The sequence below is a fragment of the Musca vetustissima genome, unplaced genomic scaffold (genome assembly GCF_032173495.1).
Source record: "Musca vetustissima isolate MV318-11 ecotype Yass unplaced genomic scaffold, APGP_CSIRO_Mvet_v1 utg24363, whole genome shotgun sequence".
NCBI classification, from domain to species: domain Eukaryota; kingdom Metazoa; phylum Arthropoda; class Insecta; order Diptera; family Muscidae; genus Musca; species Musca vetustissima.
The window spans coordinates 225831-248476 of record NW_026884828.1 but is presented as its reverse complement, the minus strand read 5'-3'; the positions used below and the strand labels follow the sequence as shown (position 1 = coordinate 248476).

Genomic DNA, 22646 nt, shown 5'->3' with positions numbered 1-22646 from the left:
CAGGTTTTATTTGTTGTTTTTATAGAAAAGCGAATCGCCAATCGTATTCATTCGGTGTGGTGTCATCATACAATTATTCGTCGATTGAGAACCAAGGGAGAAACATGAGCAGTTCGTTATCCAGTCCAGACGCCTTGTCAGACAGTCCTTTGAAGAGTTTGCCAATCAAAAGGTACGGGGTTTTACTCCAAACTCCCAGTTTATTTGTTTAACTTTTTGAAATTAGTCAATATAAGGCAATGCTGTATTTTTTATGAAAAGGTTGGAAAACATCGAGAAAAGTGAGCAAGACAATAGAGATTATAGGGGGCTACAGTTGGAGAATGGTCTTAAAGTTTTGCTTGCCAGTGACCCTACAACTGATGTATCTGCTGCTGCACTGGCTGTACAAGTGGGGTAAGATTCCAGAACGTGAAACTAATCTACCTGATGCATAACAGATTGCCTTCTGCATTATAGACATATGTCGGATCCGGAAAGTTTGCCTGGTTTAGCTCACTTTTGTGAACACATGTTGTTTTTGGGTACTGAAAAGTATCCCAATGAGAACGACTACACAACCTATCTGTCTCAGAGTGGAGGTTCATCCAATGCTGCTACTTACCCCCTTATGACCAAGTACCACTTCTACGTAGCTCCAGATAAACTTGACGGAGCACTTGATAGGTTTGCCCAGTTTTTTATAGGACCTTTATTCACACCAAGTGCCACAGAGCGTGAAATAAATGCCGTGAGTGAATACGAGAAACGAAAATGAAATAGTATTCAGCTGTTATCTTTAATAGGTCAACTCGGAACATGAGAAGAACTTACCAAACGACGAGTGGCGAATCAAACAAGTCCATAAACATTTAGCGAAAGAAGGACATGCCTATAAGAAGTTTGGGAGTGGAAGTAAAGCTACTCTGTGCGAAATTCCCAAACAAAATAACATCGAGGTACGAGATGAACTTCTGAAATTTCATAAACATTGGTACTCGGCGAATATAATGAGCTTGGCCGTTATTGGAAAAGGTGATACACACATTTGATATTTTTGCTATTCATTTTAATTTATTTTACTCACAGATAGTCTCGATGAGCTGGAACAAATGGTGCTGAAGAAATTTTCCGAAATTGAGAATAAAAATGTACAAGTGCCAACATGGCCCAGGGAACCGTATGATGATAATCAATATGGACAACGAGTGCTGATAGTGCCTGTAAAAGATATACGCTCGTTAACTATCAGTTTTACGACAGACGATCTGACCGGCCTTTATAAAACCGCACCTGACAGTTATTTGACTCATTTGCTCGGACATGAAGGCAAAGGGAGTATTTTATCTGAATTGCGTAGGTTAGGTTGGTCCAACGACCTTCTCGCTGGCCATCAGAATATTTTACATGGCTTTGGTTTTTTTGAAATACACATAACGCTAACAACGGAGGGGGCTAAACACGTCGATGATATTATTAATATTGTATTTCAATATTTGAAAATGCTACGTGAAGTCGGTCCCCAAAAGTGGATTTTTGATGAATGTTCTAAAATAAATAGCATGCGTTTTAGATTCAAGGAGAAAGAGAAACCCGAAAAACTGGTTACAAATGTTGTAACCTGCATGCAGGTATGTTAGAAAAAACCGTTAACAGTTTGCGTAAAATAAAGAAGTCCACCATTGTTTAGGTGTATCCGCTGGAGGAAGTCCTCACAGCTCCTTATCTAAGTGATGAGTGGAAACCGGAGCTAATTACTAAATTACTAGACGAGTTCGTCCCATCTAAATGCAGAGTAGTAGTTATTGGGCAAAGTTACGAAGAAGAAGCAATATTGACGGAGCCCTATTACCAAACAAAATATGCAACGCTAAAAATCGATTCCGAAACCATTAAGGTAAACTAGGGTTATGTTATGCCGTTCTACTAATGTGTTAATATATTTATTTGAAATCAGAAATGGGAGACGTGTGAGCCGAATCCAAATTTAGCTTTGCCACAGCCAAATGCTTTCATTCCAGAAGATTATGAGTTGGCACCATTTGACAAGGATCTGTCGAAACACCCAGTAATAATAATGGATACTCCCATTTTGCGTGTATGGCACAAACAGGATAATGTTTACCTAAAACCCAAGGCGTGTATGTCGTTTGATATGTCAAATCCTATAGCTTATCTGGACCCCCTCAATTGTAATTTGAATTTCCTTATGGTGTCTTTAATAAGGGACCAGCTGAATGAATATCTCTACGATGCAGACTTAGCCGATTTAAAACTGCAAGTTGGAAATAAATCAAATGGTATCGAAGTGAGTATATATACTAGTGCTAACGATGAACGGTGATCGTGCAACGTCACTTTTTTTTAGGTTACAATACGCGGTTATAATGATAAACAGGTGATACTTTTGGACCATCTACTTAAGCATTTATTTGATTTCGAAGCCGATGAGAAACGCTTTGACATCCTCAAGGAAGAGTACAAGCGCAATTTAAAGAATTTTAGCGCCGAGCAGCCCTACCAGCACTCGATGTACTACTTGACCCTTCTATTAACCGAGAATGTTTGGTCAAACTACGAATTGTTAGACGCCGTAGAACGTAAGTATAAAATGTATGTCATTAAACTACACACTACAAATGACTTCTCATAAACAGTAGCCACATATGACCGCGTCCTTGCTTATGCCAAAGAATTTTTTTCACGGCTACATACTGAATGTTTTATCTACGGAAACGTGACTAAGCAAAAGGCCCTCGAAATTGCTGGTTTAGTTAATAAACGTTTGGAAGAAACAAATGCTAAGGTATTGCCTTTATTAGCCAGACAAATGCTTCCGAAAAGGGAATATAAATTGTGTCCAGGTATATTGTGATATGCGATATCATTTACATATAAATATATAAATATATTTTAATATTCCATCCGATTTCAGGTGATAGTTATCTATTCGAAAAGGAAAATACTTTTCATAAGAGTTCTTGCACTCAAATCTATCTACAGTGTGGCCCCCAGTCCGATCGAAGTAATAACATGGTGAATCTTATTTCACAGATATTGACAGAACCATGTTATGATTGCTTACGAACTAAGGTCAGTATGTTCTACAAATTGAACTTAAATTGGTGAAAACACAACAATATGCATACGTTTTTCACCAGGAACAACTGGGCTACATTGTTTTTAGTGGACCAAGAAAGGTAAATGGTGCTAACGGTATTAGAATTATTGTCCAATCGGCCAAACACCCCTCATATGTAGAAGAGCATACGTTTTTCACCAGGAACAACTGGGCTACATTGTTTTTAGTGGACCAAGAAAGGTAAATGGTGCTAACGGTATTAGAATTATTGTCCTACAAGTGGAATATAATAAAAATTCAACTTTTGTAAAAAAAAACTTGTAGTTTGTTTCTTTGTCAAACACAATATTTATGCGTAGAAAATATGCGCCCTTTTTATCGATGCACGGTCAAAATCGTTTACAACGACTGAACTTCAGAAAAATTTTAAATCTATATAATGATGTTTGGAAATTCTTTTTATATTCAAGATGAGTTTTGAGTATAGACATTTAGCTTTCTTTAAATTGTTTGTACCATTATAATATAAGTTAATATAAATAACAAGTCTATTTAAAAAGCGGTTTATGACACCGAAAGTAAAAAAGTAAAGCAAAACAATATAGTCAAAATCATGAGAATATAATCATCGCGTCATATGGGCAGATACCAACACCGGATACGCGACAGAATCTTTTAAATAGAATAGTTTTTTTTTTTTTTTTGGGTGGGCGGCCTTCGTCCGGGCATTTCAGACTTTCTCCTATGAACAGAAAACAACACCGGCTACGCGACAAAATCTCCTGTTAAATAATATTTTTGTGGGTGGACGGCCTTCGGCCAAGGATTTAAGAATTTTTCCTATGGACAGATACCAAGACCGGCTACGCGACAGAATTTCCTTGTTCTAAGGCCCATATCTTTTGATCTACAACAGAAACAGTCACAAAGGACTATAATGGACTCATGGTCGACTTTTAGGATGTTTTTCAAAAAAAAAAAAATCGGGGTCCAGAACCCAGTTTTTTGGCTGTATCTCCAAAATGGTTTGAGATAATCCCTTCACCACTCAATGGAAAGGTATTTTAATAAGGTTTAAAATTATGAAATGATTTTGGAACCGGGTATAAACGGGTACCCGTACTCGGCTCAAATAACCGGGTACGTCCCCCAAGAAAAAAAAAACATATTCTCATATTTAGGGAAAAAATACCTACCCCTGGAAAAAATTTCAGCAAAATCTGATCGTTTTTACTAAGCTAGAGTTAAGCCAACATTTCTTATACCTCCACACAAATCATTTTCTACCCTCTTCAAGCAAAATACTCAACAACTTTCCATTGAACATGACGTTTTAATTCTGGATTATTACTTTTTGGTATTAAGCCCAAGGCAAAGGCTGGCATTGCTTTCAAATTCCTTTTGTTTTTAAGCACCAACGTCTATTAAACAGGTAGGGTAAGAATCGAATATTGTCCGCAACTGTCGTTGAAAATCTCAGGCTTAAGTCTAGTTTAGGGGCTCCACCCGGATCGCTTTGAAATTTTTGCCGTAAGTAGTCCTCGTTGTGCTGATTACAGTGATATATATTTTATTTGGGGGAAATGCATACTTCCCGAGATATGGGCCTTGAAAGTTTGGAATATACCTTGGTTAAAACGGCCGTTTTACTAATGCCACCAAAGCAATATGGGTATCATTTTAAAGGGTTTGAATAGTGCTTTAAAAATAAATATAGTATATCATTGTAAATTATATAATATTAACTAAAATTGAAAGAAAAAACATTTGGATTGCGTAGCCATGTATGCGCCTGTCCATAGGTGAAAGTCTTAAGCCCCGGCCGAAGGCCGGCTACTTAAAAAACCTTGAATTTGATTTGAAAATTTCTCTTAAAAAAGGATTTGGATTGCGTAGCCATGTGTGCGCCTGTCCATAGGTGAAAGTCTTAAGCCCCGGCCGAAGGCCGGCTACTTAAAAAACTTAAATTTGATTTGAAAATTGCTCTTAAAAAAGGATTTGGATTGCGTAGCCATGTATGCGCCTGTCCATAGGCGAAAGTCTTAAGCACCGGCCGAAGGCCGGCTACTTAAAAAACCTTGAATTTGATTTGAAAATTGCTCTTAAAAAAGGATTTGGATTGCGTAGCCATGTATGCGTCTGTCCATAGGTGAAAGTCTTAAGCCCCGGCCGAAGGCCGGCTACTTAAAAAAACCTAAATTTGGTTTAGAAATTGCTCTTAAAAAAGGATTTGGATTGCGTAGCCATGTATGCGTCTGTCCATAGTTGAAAGTCTTAAGCCCCGGCCGAAGGCCGGCTACTTAAAAAACCTTAAATTTGATTTGAAAATTGCTCTTAAAAAAGGATTTGTATTGCGTAGCCATGTATGCGCATTCGTTGTAAGCTTTAAAATGATACCCATATTGCCTTTGTGGCATTACTAAAACGGCCGTTTTAATCAAGATATTCTCCGAACTTTCAAGGCCCATATCTCGGGAAGTATGCATTTCCCCCACATAAAATATATATCACTGTAATCAGCTCAACGAGGACTACTTACGGTAAAAATTTCAAAGCGATCCGAGTGGAGCCCCTAAACTAGACTTGTTCCAAATCTCACTCTGCTCTCCATCGCCTACACGAGCATCCGGCAAACCACCACACACTTGTTCTCATTGAGAATAAGTTTCTGTTTGTCCCTGGCCTAAACAGATGCCTTATTGTTTTTGTTTATATTTGGTAGACGTCAACTACTCTGTCAACAAATGTGTAGGCCGGGACAAGTTATATAGGCGTATCGGCCCAGATGTTGGTGCAAATAAATGTCAAAAATGTTGTTGTAATGTAAAACAAAAAATTAAAAAAACAAAATAAGAAATGAAAATCTCCGAATTTTTAAAGAGCTTCTTTGGCAATATATTTATTAACATTTTCTACAAGCATTTGTGTAAAAAATCGTATGAATTTTTTTGTTTTGGCAAAATATTTTTGACATATTAAAATACAACAAGTTTGATGATGTTTGTTGTGGAAATTCGCCTATGCGGCTACCTTACTGAAAATACCCGGAGCAAGCCTTTTTGCTTGTTTGTTTTCATTCGTGGTTAACTATCACTTTCCATTTGTTGTAACAGGTTAATCATTCCGTGTACATTACACTGTGTCATCGATAAGAAGAAGAAACTCGGTACATTTTTCCGCGGTATTTTGCTGTCACGTTTTGTTGGTCCGAAATCGATTGTTTAATAATTCAAGGAACATATTTAAGCTACAAAATACAGATGTCTGAAAATCTGGAGCATGCCGTGCCTAAAAGAAGGAAGAGAAGAAACCGGAAGAAGAGATCTTCAGAGACGGAAAATTGTCATGTAGAACAAGAAACGGTAGAACATACCAAACCATTACATACGTCCATGGAACGACTTCAGGTTCAGAATAGTAATAATGTAAACGTTAGTCGAAGTGCGGCAGGATCAAACTGGGAAGCAATTCGTCAATCCCATGATACATCTCAGACGGGGAAGGAACACGATGAGGTTGACGAGAATGACGAAGACGCAAAAACAGAGACATCTGCTGCTCTGAGCAAGTCAGCACGTCTACGACAAAAGCGGAAGACAAATCAGTTAAACAAATATTTAGCCATGGATTGCGAAATGGTCGGCGTTGGTTTCAATGGACAAGAGGATATGCTTGCCAGAGTCTCAATCGTGAATAAAAACGGAGAAATTATAATAGATAAATTTGTTAAGCCGCAAGAAGCAGTCACTGATTATCGAACGAGTGTTTCGGGTATTCGACCTCATGATATAGAAAATGGGGAGGAGTTCAAAGACGTACAGGATGAAGTAGTAAAACTTTTGCAAGGTATTTACAAAATGTGTTTCAGGCCTACAGCTATTAACGAAATCTTCTTCTAGGAAAAATACTCGTTGGACATGCCATACGTAACGATTTAGCAGTTTTACACATCAAACATCCATATTCACACATCCGGGACACAGCTAGATATAAACCTTTATGTCGCTTAGTTGCGAATGGTCGTACGCCGAGCCTCAAACGTCTGAGCCAAGCCATTCTGGGACAAGAAATACAAACTGGTGAACACAACTCTGTCGAAGATGCCCGTGCTGCAATGCATATATATAACCGACTAAGTAAAGACTGGGAAGCGTATCTTAGGAAGCACCAACATCGAAAATTATAAATACTACAGTGCCCCTATCAAAATTTCAAAGAAATGTTTTCTGATTCGGCCTTACTTTGCTGTGGAATATGGCACTGAAATGGATTATTTCGTCTTGGCATAGGTACATAAATTGTGATGTTGCATTTATACCCACATATTCATATAAATTGATATTCTAGATTGATCAGATTTTATAGTCAACACAATAATAGATTTTTATTTTATATATGAAATATAGGCGTATTATTAAAATATAGAATTAATTGTGTGTTGTTCAAAAGGGGTCTTTTAAATATTTGACTACGTTGGAAGGCTTTCAACGGTCTGACTATCTACACCTCCGTTAAAACCTGTTTCTACATCGTCGGTTTGGACTTTTAACGTAATTACACTTTTCTCCAACGATTCTATGCGTGCCATTAAATCAGACCAAGGATCTTCCGTCATTGACGGATGTATGTATGATGAAACTGATAAATTAGGGCTTTGTTTAAAATTAGATATTCGATACGAGCCTGAGTTGCCTCCTTCATTTTTCCTTGTACACCAAGATTTTTGCCCGCTGCCACTCTTAAATTGGGAATTCTCATTATGTCCGCCATAGCAATGTGTACGCCTTTGATTAGTTCTCTTCGTGTAATTCACACCACCGTTTACTTCTCTTCCTTCATGGCATCTTCCACCCATTTCCAATGAAATGTAATCGTCGTTCTGCGAGGCATATGGCTGGACAGGTTTAGAATAGGGTGATTTGTAAGAATTGTAATTTTTCCTAGGAGTCGACATTTGGCTACGGCAGCTTATGGGTCTTGTTAAATTGTTTTATATGTGCGCAGCTATAAAATATGGACTTTTTATTTGTAAGGATGTAAATTTTCCGTTCTTCTATATGTCACAAATTGAATTCAAAAGTGTATTTCGTCTTATCTTCTTCTTTTTGTTACCTACCATTAAGCAAGTAAACAAAATAAACACAATTGATCGGTCTTTGTTTTCTAGTATTACCTTCACCCACAGCAACAACTGTACAGCTGTCAAAACTAAATGTAAATGCTTCTTCTTAGTTTCCCTCGGAATAGGAGCATTCCAATTAAATTGATAGCCAAATGGGCTGAAGAAAGAAAACCAATCAAAGGAATGCCTGAGACGAAGGTATATTAATATATATATATATATTTTTTTTTGAATGAATATTGTGATTGTCAATAAACTACATGTGTTGACAAAGTTTTACACGTCTGCGGTCAAAAAAGGAGCTTCTATTAACAAAAAACAAAAAGACGTAACTACAAGTGGGTTTAGTTGATAAATGCAAAAGGGCGTAACTAACAAAAAATTCACGGTTTTACTTAATTGTTATGACTGCCATTAAACTAAATAACTACATTTGTTAAAAAATTATAGTCTATTATTCGTCATATGTAGAGATGGGCAGTGGGTAAATACCCAAAGGGTAAATACCCGGTAAATTGGGTAAATACCCGGTAAATTGGGTAAATACCCATTTGTGGGTATTTATTTGGGTATTTACTATATTGAATCTGTAATACAACATCTTACACCCTATTTCCGGGTTTATGTTATCAAATCGATTAAGAATGGATAGTTTTACGATATTTTAAAGACGTGGGTAAAAACTTGGGTAAATACCCGAGTTTTTACCCAAAAATTGGGTATAAACTCATTAACTGCAGAACCACTTGACATATGCGGCCAAAATTTTGCACACATGTTTCTAATGTCAAAGCAAATACAGAAATCCAACATGGGGTCCCTGGGTCCAAGTTTTGATATAGCCCCCATATAACCATATTTCCTGATTTAAGGTATTTTTTGTCTATTAGACACATTTTACAACCAAATTGGCTGTAAGTTGGCACAGAGTGTTCTTTTTGAGTACAAAATGTCCATGCAAAAATTTATGTATGTAGGTCCACGTTTACTGGTACCCCCCATACAAAGGTACCCCTATTTTGAGTATTTACCCAAAAAATGGGTATAAACTCATTAACTGCAGAACCACTTGACATAGGCGGCCAAAATTTTGCACACATGTTTCTAATGTCAAAGCAAATATAAAAATCCAACATGGGGTCCCTGGGTCCAAGTTTTGATATAGCCCCCATATAACCATATCTCCCGATTTAAGGTATTTTTTGTCTATTAGTCACATTTTACAACCAAATTGGCTGTAATTTGGCACAGAGTGTTCTTTTTGAGTACAAAATGTCCATGCAAAATTTTATGTATGTAGGTCCACGTTTACTGGTAGCCCCCATACAAAGGTACCCCTATTTTGAGTATTTACCCAAAAATAGGGTATAAACTCATTAACTGCCGAACCACTTGACATAGGCGGCCAAAATTTTGTACACATGTTTCTAATGTCAAAGCAAATATAAAAATCCAACATGGGGTCCCTGGGTCCAAGTTTTGATATAGCCCCCATATAACCATATCTCCCGATTTAAGGTATTTTTTGTCTATTAGATACATTTTACAACCAAATTGGCCGTAATTTGGCACAGAGTGTTCTCTTTGGGTACCAAATGTCCATGCAAAAATTTATGTATGTAGGTCCATATTTACTGGTAGCCCCCATACAAAGGTACCCCTATTTTGAGTATTTACCCAAAAAATGGGTATAAACTCATTAACTGCAGAACCACTTGACATTTGCTTTGACATTAGAAACATGTGTGCAAAATTTTGGCCGCCTATGTCAAGTGGTTCTGCAGTTAATGAGTTTATACCCAATTTTGGGTAAAAACTTATTTACCCAAGTTTTTACCCACGTTTTTAAAGTATCGTAAAACTATCCATTCTAAATCGATTTGTTACAGAAACCCGGAAATAGGGTGTAAGATGTTGTATTACCGATTCATGTAGTAAATACCCATACCCGCAAATGGGTATTTACCCGGTATTTACCCACCCCTTGGGTATTTACCGGGTAAATACCCGGTAAATACCATCTCTAGTCATATGCAATATCACCCTGCCGGGCATACTTTTTCATTTTACATGACATGTTTATAGTTTTCATTCAAAACAGTTTTTTGCTTCTCCTACACAATTATGCTTTTGCTACTTACGCCTTTTTGCATTTTAGCTGACGATATATATATCTAACTTGCCTGAGACTTTAATGCGAATTCTAATGATAGCTGTGTCTGGTTACTTTTCCAGTAATATTTACACAATATGTTCTATTTCAGAGAGCAAGCCGTTTTTATTCTTTTCTGGATAATATTGAGAAAATTAAACAGTCAACATCCAGTAAGATTTTACAAAAGTTCAAATTCAATTAAATTTTTTTAATGTACGTATGTATGTTAAATTTTTTTATATTTGTGATACAAATTATTTAGATAAAAACACAACTCATTTTTATATATAATAATTTTCCATTCCATTCCTACTGGAGTAGTCATAATCCAATTAATCAAATTTTTTTAATCATAATCTATAATAATTAAAAACTTTTTTTTTTGTAATTTAATCGGTATAATATTCTTTAGTAGTTCAATATCCCTCTCTTTTACATTTAAGCCGCTTAATACGATAAATTTTATATTTAATTGTGAAATGTAGCTTACAGCCTTAAGGTCGAAAGACTGGGCACTATGAAATATATAAATAAATAAAAAAAAAAAAAAATAAAAATATCTCGTAATTTCATTTAATATTTTCGAAATGTTCTTTTTAGACATATTAAGGAATAAAGTTCATAAAATAAAAAATGTTTCTTGACTTTGGTCAAAATTTAAACTTAACGGCTGATTGAAATACATAGAATTATGCTGGATAACTCTTACTGGAAGAAATTTACCCAGTAACATACTGTAAGTTCTCAGCGTAGCACTGGCAAACAAATTAAAACAAAATACAATAAGTATTTTTAAACAAGAACTAAGAATACATCAGGTACATTTTTATAAGTATAAATTATATATGTATATACATGTTTTCCTTATCGCTTTATTGGACAGTGTCGGCAGCAATTCTCTGCATTGAACGTTTCAAACGCTTCCAGAATATTTTGTATTCTTCTTGCCGCGACTTGTTACTATTTTTGCCACCTGGCCATTTTATATATGTCTTCAAGTCCATAAGGTACTGCAAATTTTTTGGTCTTTTATGTCGTGGTATTTCTTCCAGAAAGACAAGAATCAAACAGTCCCGACATACATCAAACATCCTGCAAACGAAAATAGAATCAGTCCCAACAGAAAATTCCAAGATATGCTCTCTCACCTTCGCTGGGCCAAGTGCATTTCGAACTGACACCAGTGGCTTAGAAGAAATGAAGATGATATTATAAGCATCAACGATCGGGATCTATCCATGCATGATATTATATTGTCGAGAATTGTGACTCCGATCTGGATAGAAGATCATATAAGATAAATAAGTAATCGATTCTAGTTGATTTTTAAAAAATACACATCACCTGAAAATCCCTTTCATGTAAGCAAATTTTTATATCGTCATTTTCCTCAACATTAGGCATAAGTTCATTGAGTACCCATTCGCGATCGCTTTGACAATAACTTATAAAAATGTCATAGATCATGTTTGCGCCACCATTTTCATGGGACGACTGAAGGTTCTCATTGCTATCCTTGACAGTCTCCGACACCAAAGCAGCGGATTTAATGGAAGAGTAGTAATAGTATATGTGCCACCGTTTTACGTAAATTATTACACCGACGAGAGAAACTGCCAATAAAGTTCCTATGATTACAACAACATAATAGGTGAGGTTATCTAGTTGCCGTACTATATCATCGACAAGAGACCGCTGGTGACAGTTCAGCTCAAAAAAACTCAATTTTTCAGTTTCATTAAAACACCAGTAGTTTTCATCCTTGTAATCTAAAAGTTGGAACTTCAACATTGACGAATCGTTAAGCTTACTCATCACAACTGAACCAGCTTGCGGCGATTGAGGGGAACATGTTCTTTGATATTTTTCAGTCCGATTGTATAAATATCTAATCTTCTTTAAAACGCTATGGAGTTCTTTATTTCCTATTCGTTTGCTGCTCTTGCTATTCAGCCTCTTCAGGGTATGCGAAGCTACAATGTTGGCCGCTGTCGTGTTTTCCGTGATATTGTCCCAGGTATATTCCAGAGCTTCTTCGATTATTTCATGGGCGCAATCCATGTTTCTGCTATTAGCATTGCTAACGTCAACCAAATCCCTTAACAGACAGTCGCAAACAAAGTTATTGTCTCCCAGACTCAATAAATTTAATAAACTGAAATCTTTCAGCATTTCGGAAGTAATTATGTTGATATTATTGTCTCTGAGATTGAGAATACGAAGTTTTTCGTTGTTGGTGAACACTCGGCTATACCAATTGCCGATGTGGTTTGTGCTGAGGTCTAGAACTTCCAGACTTGTTAAGTTATTGAACATTTCAAAAGATATCGAGTTTATGTTATTGCCGGCCAATCCGAGTATGCGCAAGTTATTGAGGCTTCGGATCCACGATATATTTTTCAAGTTTGACAATTCAAAAAAGAGAACACTCAAAGTTCCTGCCACACCTTCGAAAGAATCGTCTAGTATGTTATATGCAGCAAATACATTTCCCGAGAAGTCTAGTGCCACGAGTGCTGTATTCCTTAAAATAGCATTGCCGATCATAGGAAATCCAGTGTAACATAAACTTAAATACTTCAAATTGTTGCCAAGATGGGTAAAAGCCATTGCACTGTTTCTAGACAACTTTGTGTGGGAAAAATCCAAGTACTTGAGATTGGGTAGGTCTTTAAATAGCGTCTGTTGTATCTTGAGACCGTACAATTGTCTAAATACTGTATCCAGAGTCACTGTTGGAATGGACGTATATTCAAACATATTCATGAAAGACAAATCCAGATATTCCAACGACGGTATGTGATGGAATGTATCGGATTGCAACTCCAAAATTTTGTTGCCCGACATGTATAGCCTTCTCAAGCTTGTTAAATTTCGAAAAGAATATCGTGTTATATGTTGTATGTTGCAATTGCTTACATCTAACTCATTTAGGTTCGCCATGAATGGAAATGTTGCCCATGTCGTTGTGTGAAGGCTGTCTATAGACATAGAAAATACGAGAAACAAATATAAATCTATCACATAGGCAAAAAATCTTATAATAGAATTGAACAAGTGCCCCTTGCACCCAAAATATATTTAAAGAACTCACCTTCATTTTGGAGATCCACAGCGTTAAGATTGAAGTTGTTGCCGCATAGTGTTAGGCATTTCAGACTCAAACTCATACTAGACAAGGTGTCATATGGCACATAGGACAAATTATTATGAGCTGCGGAAAATACGACAAAGTCGTCTCCCCCATGTATTCGAAGCTTCCTAAGTAATTCCTCATCCTTGAATGTATGTTGATGCGACAGATCCATAAAGGCAATTTTTGCTAAAATAGTTACAATTATACACATCTTTATATGTATGTAGACAATCATGTAATAAACGTACATTTAAGCATTAAGTGCTTATTTTTAAGTGTTCCATTAGGAAATGTCCACCACAACAACGTATTTTTGAAGTCATCCAGCAAGCAAGTGTGTCCATAATCACGATTAAGCTTTGAAATTAGTGGGTCGAAGTCAATGCTGCTCAAGTTGTAAATGAAGTTCAGATTCGTTTCGTATGGATTTTCGAATGTGTCTTCTTCGCCCTCTCGATCTTCAAGTCCTCCAGGAGTTCTGTAATCTAAATGCAATTCTCGTTAGGAATATGACTCCTCTAGAAAACGTTCATCACTTTTATTACTTCTCATGTAACTTTTATCACCTAGCCCATAAACACTGTTGTAGACAAAAAGAACACTCAGAGTGAGAACGAGTGACAATGCAAATTCCATCCCTTTAAATTGTTTGCGACCCAAAACAATCATTGGTTTCTGTTTTCGTTTTTAACGTACATGACAAATAGGAGCACTTTAAAGTCCGTTGCAAACACTTGGTACTGATTTACTAATGTTCTTTTTTATGTACATATGTCTGCGGTAAATGGTCAATAATGATAATGAAACACTAGTAGCGCTTATCGATGTTTTCCTTATCAATTGTTAGGTATATTATAACTACTAACCTTTTACCACCGTCAATATAAAGTTATCTATTCTTATTGCTTTTTTGAAAATGCAAGAAGTAAGAAAACTTATTAGGGTGGTGTAAAACGGCCAAAATTTGAAAAATTAGTTTTTATAGATTTTGTATACAAATAATAGGTCCATACCGCAAGCAAATATTTATATTACGATAACAATTTTTACTTTATGATGCCGAAAAAATAGTAAAACATGTAGATACTTGCATTACGGAAACAGGCCAAATGTTGGATAGGTAAATTCGGACATGCAGTATATAATATTAATAACTTGATTGCTTTGAGTAAATAGTTTTGGAACTATAAATTGGATGGATAATGTTGTGTTCGCCTACTTTTTCAACTGTTTCAGTTAAACATACCCAATTAATCTTGTTTGGACCGTTTACTTTTTCAACGAAAAGTAAAGGGACAAACACCCACAACGAAAGAAAAGATATTTTATATTTGTTAAATAACAACTATATAATAATGTGGTCGTTAAGAAACGATCGGATATAACATTTCGTGTATTTTAGGACAAAAATTTAATTAAAACGACAATTATGTCGATACCTTTGTCAAAGCTAACTTTTGTATTTTTTTTGTCGATCGAGTTCTCTTAATTTGTACGATTTATGTACATTTGAAAGCATAACATTTTCGCTTCGAAAAATATTTTGATCTAATTAATAACGCTTATTATTCTCAACATTCCCTAAGGGGATCTCACCGGTGAAAAAGTTTCACTTTCTTTCCCTTCTTCTAAATGAAGATGGAGAAGCAATGAAGAGGAAGATGCTAAAAAACAAATGACGGAAAGAAATCTGCGATATTGCATCAAATTAAAATTGCTTCACATTTATTATTTCTTTACACATCAATGAACATTTTTATTCATATTCTATCTCCTCTCATACCTGAAGTCGCCAATCCTTTTATCTTGTATTCCCCACTTTCTCAATTGCAATACTAGGTGTGTCTGGTTACCCTAAAGTTTGTAACAATTGTTACAAATTGTTACTGGAAGTCGTCTGTTAACCCAAAAGTTCTGCAAAAGAGAGCGGTTGGAGAGAGAAATTTTGACAGTTCTTTCAGTGAGAGTTTGCAAATTCTTGCTGGAAAAATTTCTTCTTGCAATCTCTTGCAACTCTTCTTCTTCTCATACATCGACATTCAATCAGATGTTTTCTATTGTTTGTTTATTTATTTTTGTGCTTTCAATTTGAAAATAATTTTTTTTGGAATTAGCAAGACTAATTGTTTTTAGAGAAAAACTTTACAAAACGAGAAAAACGTAAGTATTAATATGTAATAGGAAAATAAAAGACTATTTCCAGCATTTTTAGAAAAATGACGGAAGAAGATCAGTGTGTCTCTGTAGCCAGTGGCAGTAAATTATTAAGCCCAAATATGGATTTGGATATGCAGAAAGGTAGTTATGATGGTTTCCAACTTATTTTTTTACATTTCTGTGTGAAAAGTAGGAATGGTACAAAATATAGCTCAAAAACTTGTTAAACTGGTTGTGTTTTCTTTCTTTTAATTCTTTATAATGGCGGACAAATTGGTTTGTTTTGACAAATCAGCTGATTAGTTGCAAGCTTCTGCAGGGATGCCGTCTGTTTACTTTTCGCATTTTTCTTGCAAAAGAGAATAAAACTACCTTACTCTCTCAGAAAGAAGTTACTGGACAATTCCTGCAGGGAAAGTAACCAGACACACCTACTATGACGCTTCTGTTTCATTATTCATGATTCGTTAAACCATGTAGACGATAAATAGCCTTTCATTTATTGGCGATATTTTTTTCAGAAACAATCACATTCTCCAATGATTTAGAATAAATAATTTCTCACTTTCGAACTTCGTTTAGAACAAGGTAAAATTCACTGTGAAATGCTGGTCAAAATAAGACCAATTGACGTATAGAATAAGGTTGTATTTGTTTGATATCGCATTGATAACAGTGCTGTTATCATTACAAGGTGATTCTCACAAACCATAAAGAATCAAGAAGAAGTTTTTCCTTATTATTTTGCTCTCTATTTTCTAAACATTATGTTAAATATTAGAATTATAAATAATGGGACAAATGCCACTTGAAAATTATGTCTGCATAAATTGCGGTAAAAGACTATGCAATCTTTACAAGAAGTATAATAAAATAATAAAAACTATTAATTGTGTAAGTTTAATGCTGCTAATGTGCGTAATGTCTACAACTGTGGAACATAATGCAATTTGACGAGTATAGCTTGTGATGTATAAGCCAGAACCACATACTTATTATTTATATGAAATTTTTATTTATTTAAATTCTTACATGCACGCAAAGCCTTCATTGTATCCTTTAACTAGAAATGTATTATTTCCAAAACTATTTGCAGGACAAATGCCAAACAACCGCAGACAAATATATTGAGTTCGAACCTGTGATAATAATTGTCGACTTAATGCTGTTGTCACATTCGTCCTACCGTCATGTCCTCCATAATAGAGATTTCAAGGTAAATAACAAACACGAATTAAATATACCTACGAATTCATTTTACGGCCAAGTTGGAAATACTTAGGCTGCGGAGACATTGACTCCGAAATAGTTTGTCTGGTTACTTTTCCAGTAAAATTTACTCAGCAAGTTCTATTTCAGTTAATAAGCCGTCTTAATTTTCTCTTGCCTAATACTGAGAAAAGTAAACAGACAACATCCAGTAAGATTTTGCAAAATATCTCGTAATTTCATTAAAAATGCTTGAAATAATGTTATTTTTAGGATTATTAAGGAAAGAAATTCAAAATATATATATATATATATTACTTTGGTCAAATTTTAAAATGAATGGCTGATTGAAATACATCGACTTATGCTGGATAAATCTTACTGGAAGAAATTTACCTTGCTCTTTCTTTTGCTCTCTTTTACTGAACTGTAGAGTAAACAGACAACATCTAGTAATACTTGTTAGCAATTGTTACCAAATATCGTGTAAACAGACACAACTTATTGAAATATTATAGAGAATAATTATATCGTTTTATTGCAGTTATTTTGGAAGTTGTCCCTAATATTGTTATTACTTGAGTCCTTAACCCTGTGGAGAGGTGAAAATGAGCAAAAAATAAATCTTAACCCCAACGCATCATCACCGTATGAACATGGATTCTATAACTGTTGTGCTCACAAGATCGGTGGTAAGTCAGAAATAGTTTTATTGTTTTACTGATGCCAACCAATGCTCTTACAGAGTTTGTCTTATGTACATCGTTGATGGTAATCGGAAATATTGCTTGTGGATCGAAACTTGATTTTGTTGGTGCGAAGCGCGAGGGATACCAAATGCTTAAAGCTTATGCACTCGCAAATTTTTCTAAATTTTTTCTATTACCCATAATGCTATGGCGGGAGAACACCACCGATTTTGGTGCATCGCTTCATCGATTTCTCGTAACAGCACATCATTTATGTGCATTGGTGTCCGCATACATGGTAGTAAGCCGCTGTCGCGCTTTGGTATCGGCGGTGCTTGTAATTTCAATATACGCTGCTAAGGAATTTCTGATAACACGGTATTGCAATGTAAACATATAATTCATACCAATCAAACACTTGCGAATGTACCATTCTAGGATTTCAGTATGGATTCTATATTTTTAAAATTAAACGTCTATGTTATTAGCGATTGGTTTAAAATAAGTCTTACAATCTATGTTGTTCCAGCTTAGAATATTTCAAATTATGTGATCACTTAATAAATCAATCTACTTCAATATTTTTTTATGTTTTACTTCTATATTCTCGAATCACATTGATGGTGTATATATGGAAATCGTGTAACAAGTATCGTATTCAAGCACATCCCCGTGATTTAATTGAGGCTTTGATTTGTGCTAACAGCCTGTAGAATTGCAATCCATGCTTCGAATCAGGAATCACACTGTTCTATGTAGAACTTGACAATGTTCTGTTCTGCTCCTGATGTCGAACGAGGTTTAGGAGCCGTATAGCCTTTTCAACAGTTCTTAAACTGGTTTGCTGTCGAGCGTACATTTGATTGAAACACAATTAACCAGAAGTAATTTTATAATTCGCATAATAGTGTTACTTAAAAAATAATAATAATGTTAAATATCTTAAAACGAAGGGCCCAGATATTTTCACTACGACGACGTCAAACATATCTGCTACTATGCTCTAGGAAGTCATATTCCACGACGAGGAAGATGAACACGACGAACAGTCATCACTTTCGGGTGTAGAATTAACGTTATGTGTAGATGTTGGACCCCAAATGCGAACAGTCGAATCATCGCTGGCCGAAGCCAGTAGGGAGGGATAAACGGGATTCCAAGAGACGCAATTAACCGTTTTAGCGTGTCCCGACAGTTTGGCCAATGGCTCCTCTCTTTTTATATGCCAAATGCAGACGTGTTTGTCTTCACTTCCACTGGCAACGAAACTCTCGTTGACTCCCCCAAAGCACGAATGTATAGCAAAATTGCTTTGGCGAATACCTTGAAAACTACGCAATAGGCATTTGTCCTCCAAGTCCCACAAATGCAGGCCTTGATTTGAAATGTTCAGCAATGCTAAACGGTCTGCGGAGTTCACAGAAAATGTCATGATTGGGTGTGATTCCTTCAATACGTCAAAATCTGATCGGGGATTTTCAAAGTTATACCTGTAAGCGCAATAATAAGGAGGACACCAGTCTAGTGTATTATTTCTAACACTCGAAAAGATTTACTCACCCTCGGATTCTGTAATGGTTATCTGCGGCTAATATCGTTTTATTGTCTGACCTGTAGGCTACGCTATTGATTCGTACTCCTTCCCATGAATCGAGTACTGTACCCTTAAGATCGCATAGGTAAAATTGTCCTTTTTGTCCACCACACACGAACCTGGTTCCATCTCGATTGAATGCCCCACAGGAGAGGCTGTCTTCTTGATTCATGTTATCCATTTTCATTATTAAACGACCATCGTCGACATTGAAGATGCATATTTCCGTCGAGTCTTCTGGTCCACCAACCAAGATCATTTTCGAGTCGGGGCTCCAATTAATGAAAGCAACACTCATTTGTGTTTGACTGTCTAAAACACGACGTTGTTTCAATTGCAATTTATACGGATCAACATCCCAGATTATGACAGCTCCATCCTTGCTACCCGTAGCCAACTTCAAGCCATCAGGTGAGAACTTGCAGAACCACACTTCGTCGCAATGATCGGACAAAATTTGAATTGTTTGGAGCGGAAACCCGTCGGTGGCGCAGCAGTGGTCCGTGAGCAACGACACGTTTTGCAGATTCGTTTCCCATGCCATGTCATGGAACATGCAATTCTGTGTCTGTAACTCAACGGCTTGTTGCAGCAGGGATCGCAAGCGCCGGGGAGCCATCATTACTGATGGTGGCAAATATGTCTGTAAGCGTTCCATTACAAGTGCTCGAGATAATATTCCTTTACCTTCCCATTTGGCACGTTGGTAAAGGTCGTGATTATTTGAACACATCATGTATGACGAGAGTTGATGGACCCTTGAAATATTATGTTGCAACGGTGTAAGCTCATTCCGCAGAACATGCAAGGCTTCCAAGGGACATCCATCATCTAGATTTTCCAGATATTTTTGCTCCAACAATAAAAATTTCATTTCTGTGATAGTCGATGGTTTCCCATTGTCTATTAGCGGTTCTAGTTCCTAAAAATATAAAAATAGAGAAACTACTATCAAACAATTTTATGTATTTTGTTCCAGTTATGGCATTGACAGACATTGTGACATTCATGGTCCATTCCTGTACTCAAAAAAGGTACAACTATTCAAATTTATAATAGGAAAATAGGAAATTTATAATAGGAAATAGTTACTATACTTATTAATAAATTAAATTAAAAATAAAATTTCGACTAGTATAATATTCTTGCAGGATCTGGAACAGAAAAACGGAAATTTATTTATAATGATAACAGCTATACAGGGTTTAATTTAATACTTTGTTACGCTAAAACCCACTCATCTCAATTTGATTTGTTTTCTTACATCAAGTGAGGTGCCAATCAAGAACTGCCTTTAAATACTGAATACTTTGTTCACGCCCCCCCACTGTCATACCCCTTGAAATACTTACCTTCAAGTCTGCATCTGCTTTGCTCCACTCTCCTGAAAGGACATGCTCTCGAAACTTAGTTGCTGATGGGTGTTCTAGATAGCAACCAGATTCGGACATTAATGTATTGACAGATTTCTCGAGACCCAAGTCCTGCAAATATTGCCCAATAAGTCTTATGATTTCTTGGTTGGACTTTCCTAACCAAGAGATCGTGTTATTCGTCTCGTTGTGATTGTTCTGGTCATCGCGACTGTTAGACGGTTCTATGGCGTTGTTATTATTCCTGGCAGTGAATCCATTGTGTTTGGGATCGTGTCCATTAGTTGTAGAATTGTTGATGTTTGAGGATGAGTCACTTCCATGGTTACTGGCACCAGATGCCGCTTCAATTCCCGCAGAGGTGGAAGGAATCGCTCCAATATTATCCATATTTACACCCGATTTTTTTTCTGTATCACTGATTTGATTGCAATGCTGTTGCTGTTGTCCGAGTTGTTTGTTCTCCGTTGCTTGATGGTTTTCTTTGTTATTGCTGTTATTGTTTGCTTTTTGATTTGCTGAATCACCTTTTGTCTGTTTTTCGTGATTATTTTGATTGCGTATTCGCTCTTGTTGTGCAGCAGCGGCGGCTCTTGAAGTTGACGCCGTTTCGGTGTCTCCCGATAAAAATGAACTGGCTTGATCACTATTATTTGGTCCAGCGAAATTTTCGGTCAATGTTGATATTGCTGCTGCTGATGATGTGGCACCCCCTGCTGCTGAACGTCGTCCTTTTTTGCGCGGCGGCTGGTCCTCGACAGAGGCACCAGTTGCAGCAGCTTTCTTGTTGTTTCTATCAATTTTGAGTCTCTTTAAAAACACCAACGACGACAGCTTCTATACTGTCTCTCTCTTCCTCTGCTCTTATCGCTCAGTGCACGCTGCGTCTTTCACAGGTGCCCTGCTAACTCGCTACAGAACAAAACAACAAAAGTAAAAATATTATATTTCTCATATTAAAAATCCAAAGACAAAAACAAATATTTTCTCGTACAATTTTCGGATTCTAAAAAATTGTAAAATGTACACTCTAAAAACCAAATCGGAATGAATCGAGTCACAAGCAGTAAGCAATCTCACAGCTGACGTCTGACAAATGTAAACAGTGTCAGTGTATACACACAAAATGTTCAATATTCATAGCACTGCACTAACGACAGGGAAAGGCAACAAAACGAGCATTCGATTATATGCACAAATGCACTATTTTTTATTTTCTATTTTTAAAACAATGGCTTACCTTTTTTATATAACGTTATTTTTGTTGATAATTTCCATGGGAAATCCGAATCGTTAAGTGCGATTTTAGAGTTTTATTAAAGAAATTTTCAATTTTTCTATATTTTTTTAGAATAGAAATTGAGCAATTTTTTCGGAGCTTTGTTAGCCTTCTGGGACAGACATTTATAGTTTTATACCCCACATATTGACACGACAACTATAGAGATTTCAAGATCTCGCCTTTTGTCATTGATTACTCCACTACTCCAAAATATAACAATTTAATATAAAAAAAATATACTGATGCGTTTGCAGCAGAAAATAAGGGGCCAGTAGTAGGGATAAGTAAATCGACTTTCGACTAATCAAATTTTTGTATTGAAGTCAAAAAGTCGATATCGACTTTTGAGGAAATCGCAAAGTCGGCTTTTCAAAATCGATTTTCCTTATAAATACTTGCAGCCATGGTACAATTATAAAAGGTAACAGCAAAACCCAACTGATTTGATTCTAACCATGATGCAATTATAAGGTGATGTATCAAAACAAAAACCTTTGTTTTTGCTCAAAATTTTCCTTATAATATTCCAAACACTGCACATCGAATTCAAGTAAAAATTATCCACATTGACAGTTAATTGTGACATCAGCTGCGCTAAATGGACTACCTATTCAGTGTGCCATGATTCCAACGTGATACTAGTGTCAAATGACAAATTATGTTTTTAAAAATCACCCAACAGGAAAATTGGGAACGCATACGATTCGAAATTGTTCTTTATTAAATGTACTCCCGTATTCAATTTACTTAATCGGCCTGCTGGGAAAGTTTGAGGAAGCAAATCTTTCTTTTTGGAATAACTCGCAATTCCCAGCATTTTCATATGTGTAACACATATATGGTCTGTTTCCGTACTGCAAGAATCTAC

General features: G+C 36.1%; 6 protein-coding genes across 7 annotated transcripts in view; 3 read left to right on the top strand and 3 right to left on the bottom strand.

The window, feature by feature from the left end:
- Positions 1-21422, bottom strand: part of LOC133331861 (WD repeat-containing protein 26 homolog) — a 155103-nt gene extending 133681 nt beyond the window's left edge. The window contains exons 1-3 of one of the 2 annotated variants that reach the window (XM_061540245.1): positions 20476-21422; positions 19090-20045; positions 18527-19019 (exon numbers count right to left, since the gene is read on the bottom strand). In XM_061540245.1, the coding sequence (XP_061396229.1) occupies positions 18533-19019; positions 19090-20045; positions 20476-20886 (1854 nt within the window). In that variant the 5' untranslated portion in view covers positions 20887-21422 and the 3' untranslated portion in view covers positions 18527-18532. Of the gene's footprint in view, positions 1-18487; positions 19020-19089; positions 20046-20475 lie in introns of those variants that run through there. The other variant, XM_061540244.1, reaches the window with a different exon arrangement.
- On the top strand, positions 254-3305 carry LOC133331876 (insulin-degrading enzyme). The gene is made up of 10 exons (XM_061540266.1): positions 254-396; positions 460-730; positions 786-1014; positions 1069-1610; positions 1670-1876; positions 1937-2287; positions 2348-2579; positions 2637-2843; positions 2915-3072; positions 3141-3305. The coding sequence occupies exons 1-10, from the start codon at positions 254-256 to the stop codon at positions 3303-3305; spliced, it is 2505 nt and encodes an 834-aa protein (XP_061396250.1).
- On the top strand, positions 6454-7247 carry LOC133331855 (RNA exonuclease 4). Its single transcript, XM_061540239.1, has 2 exons — positions 6454-6907; positions 6961-7247. Exons 1-2 carry the CDS (start codon positions 6454-6456, stop codon positions 7245-7247), a joined length of 741 nt encoding a protein of 246 aa, XP_061396223.1.
- LOC133331875 (uncharacterized) lies at positions 7530-8015 on the bottom strand. Its single transcript, XM_061540265.1, has one exon. It carries the CDS (start codon positions 8013-8015, stop codon positions 7530-7532), a length of 486 nt encoding a protein of 161 aa, XP_061396249.1.
- LOC133331874 (toll-like receptor 2) lies at positions 11211-14026 on the bottom strand. The gene is made up of 6 exons (XM_061540264.1): positions 14020-14026; positions 13723-13959; positions 13429-13660; positions 11683-13315; positions 11487-11614; positions 11211-11430 (listed from the first exon to the last, which is right to left on the bottom strand). The coding sequence occupies exons 1-6, from the start codon at positions 14024-14026 to the stop codon at positions 11211-11213; spliced, it is 2457 nt and encodes an 818-aa protein (XP_061396248.1).
- Positions 16424-17929, top strand: LOC133331873 (protein ARV1). The gene is made up of 4 exons (XM_061540263.1): positions 16424-16525; positions 16728-16847; positions 17385-17532; positions 17586-17929. Exons 1-4 carry the CDS (start codon positions 16424-16426, stop codon positions 17927-17929), a joined length of 714 nt encoding a protein of 237 aa, XP_061396247.1.
- Positions 21423-22646: the final 1224 nt, after the last annotated feature.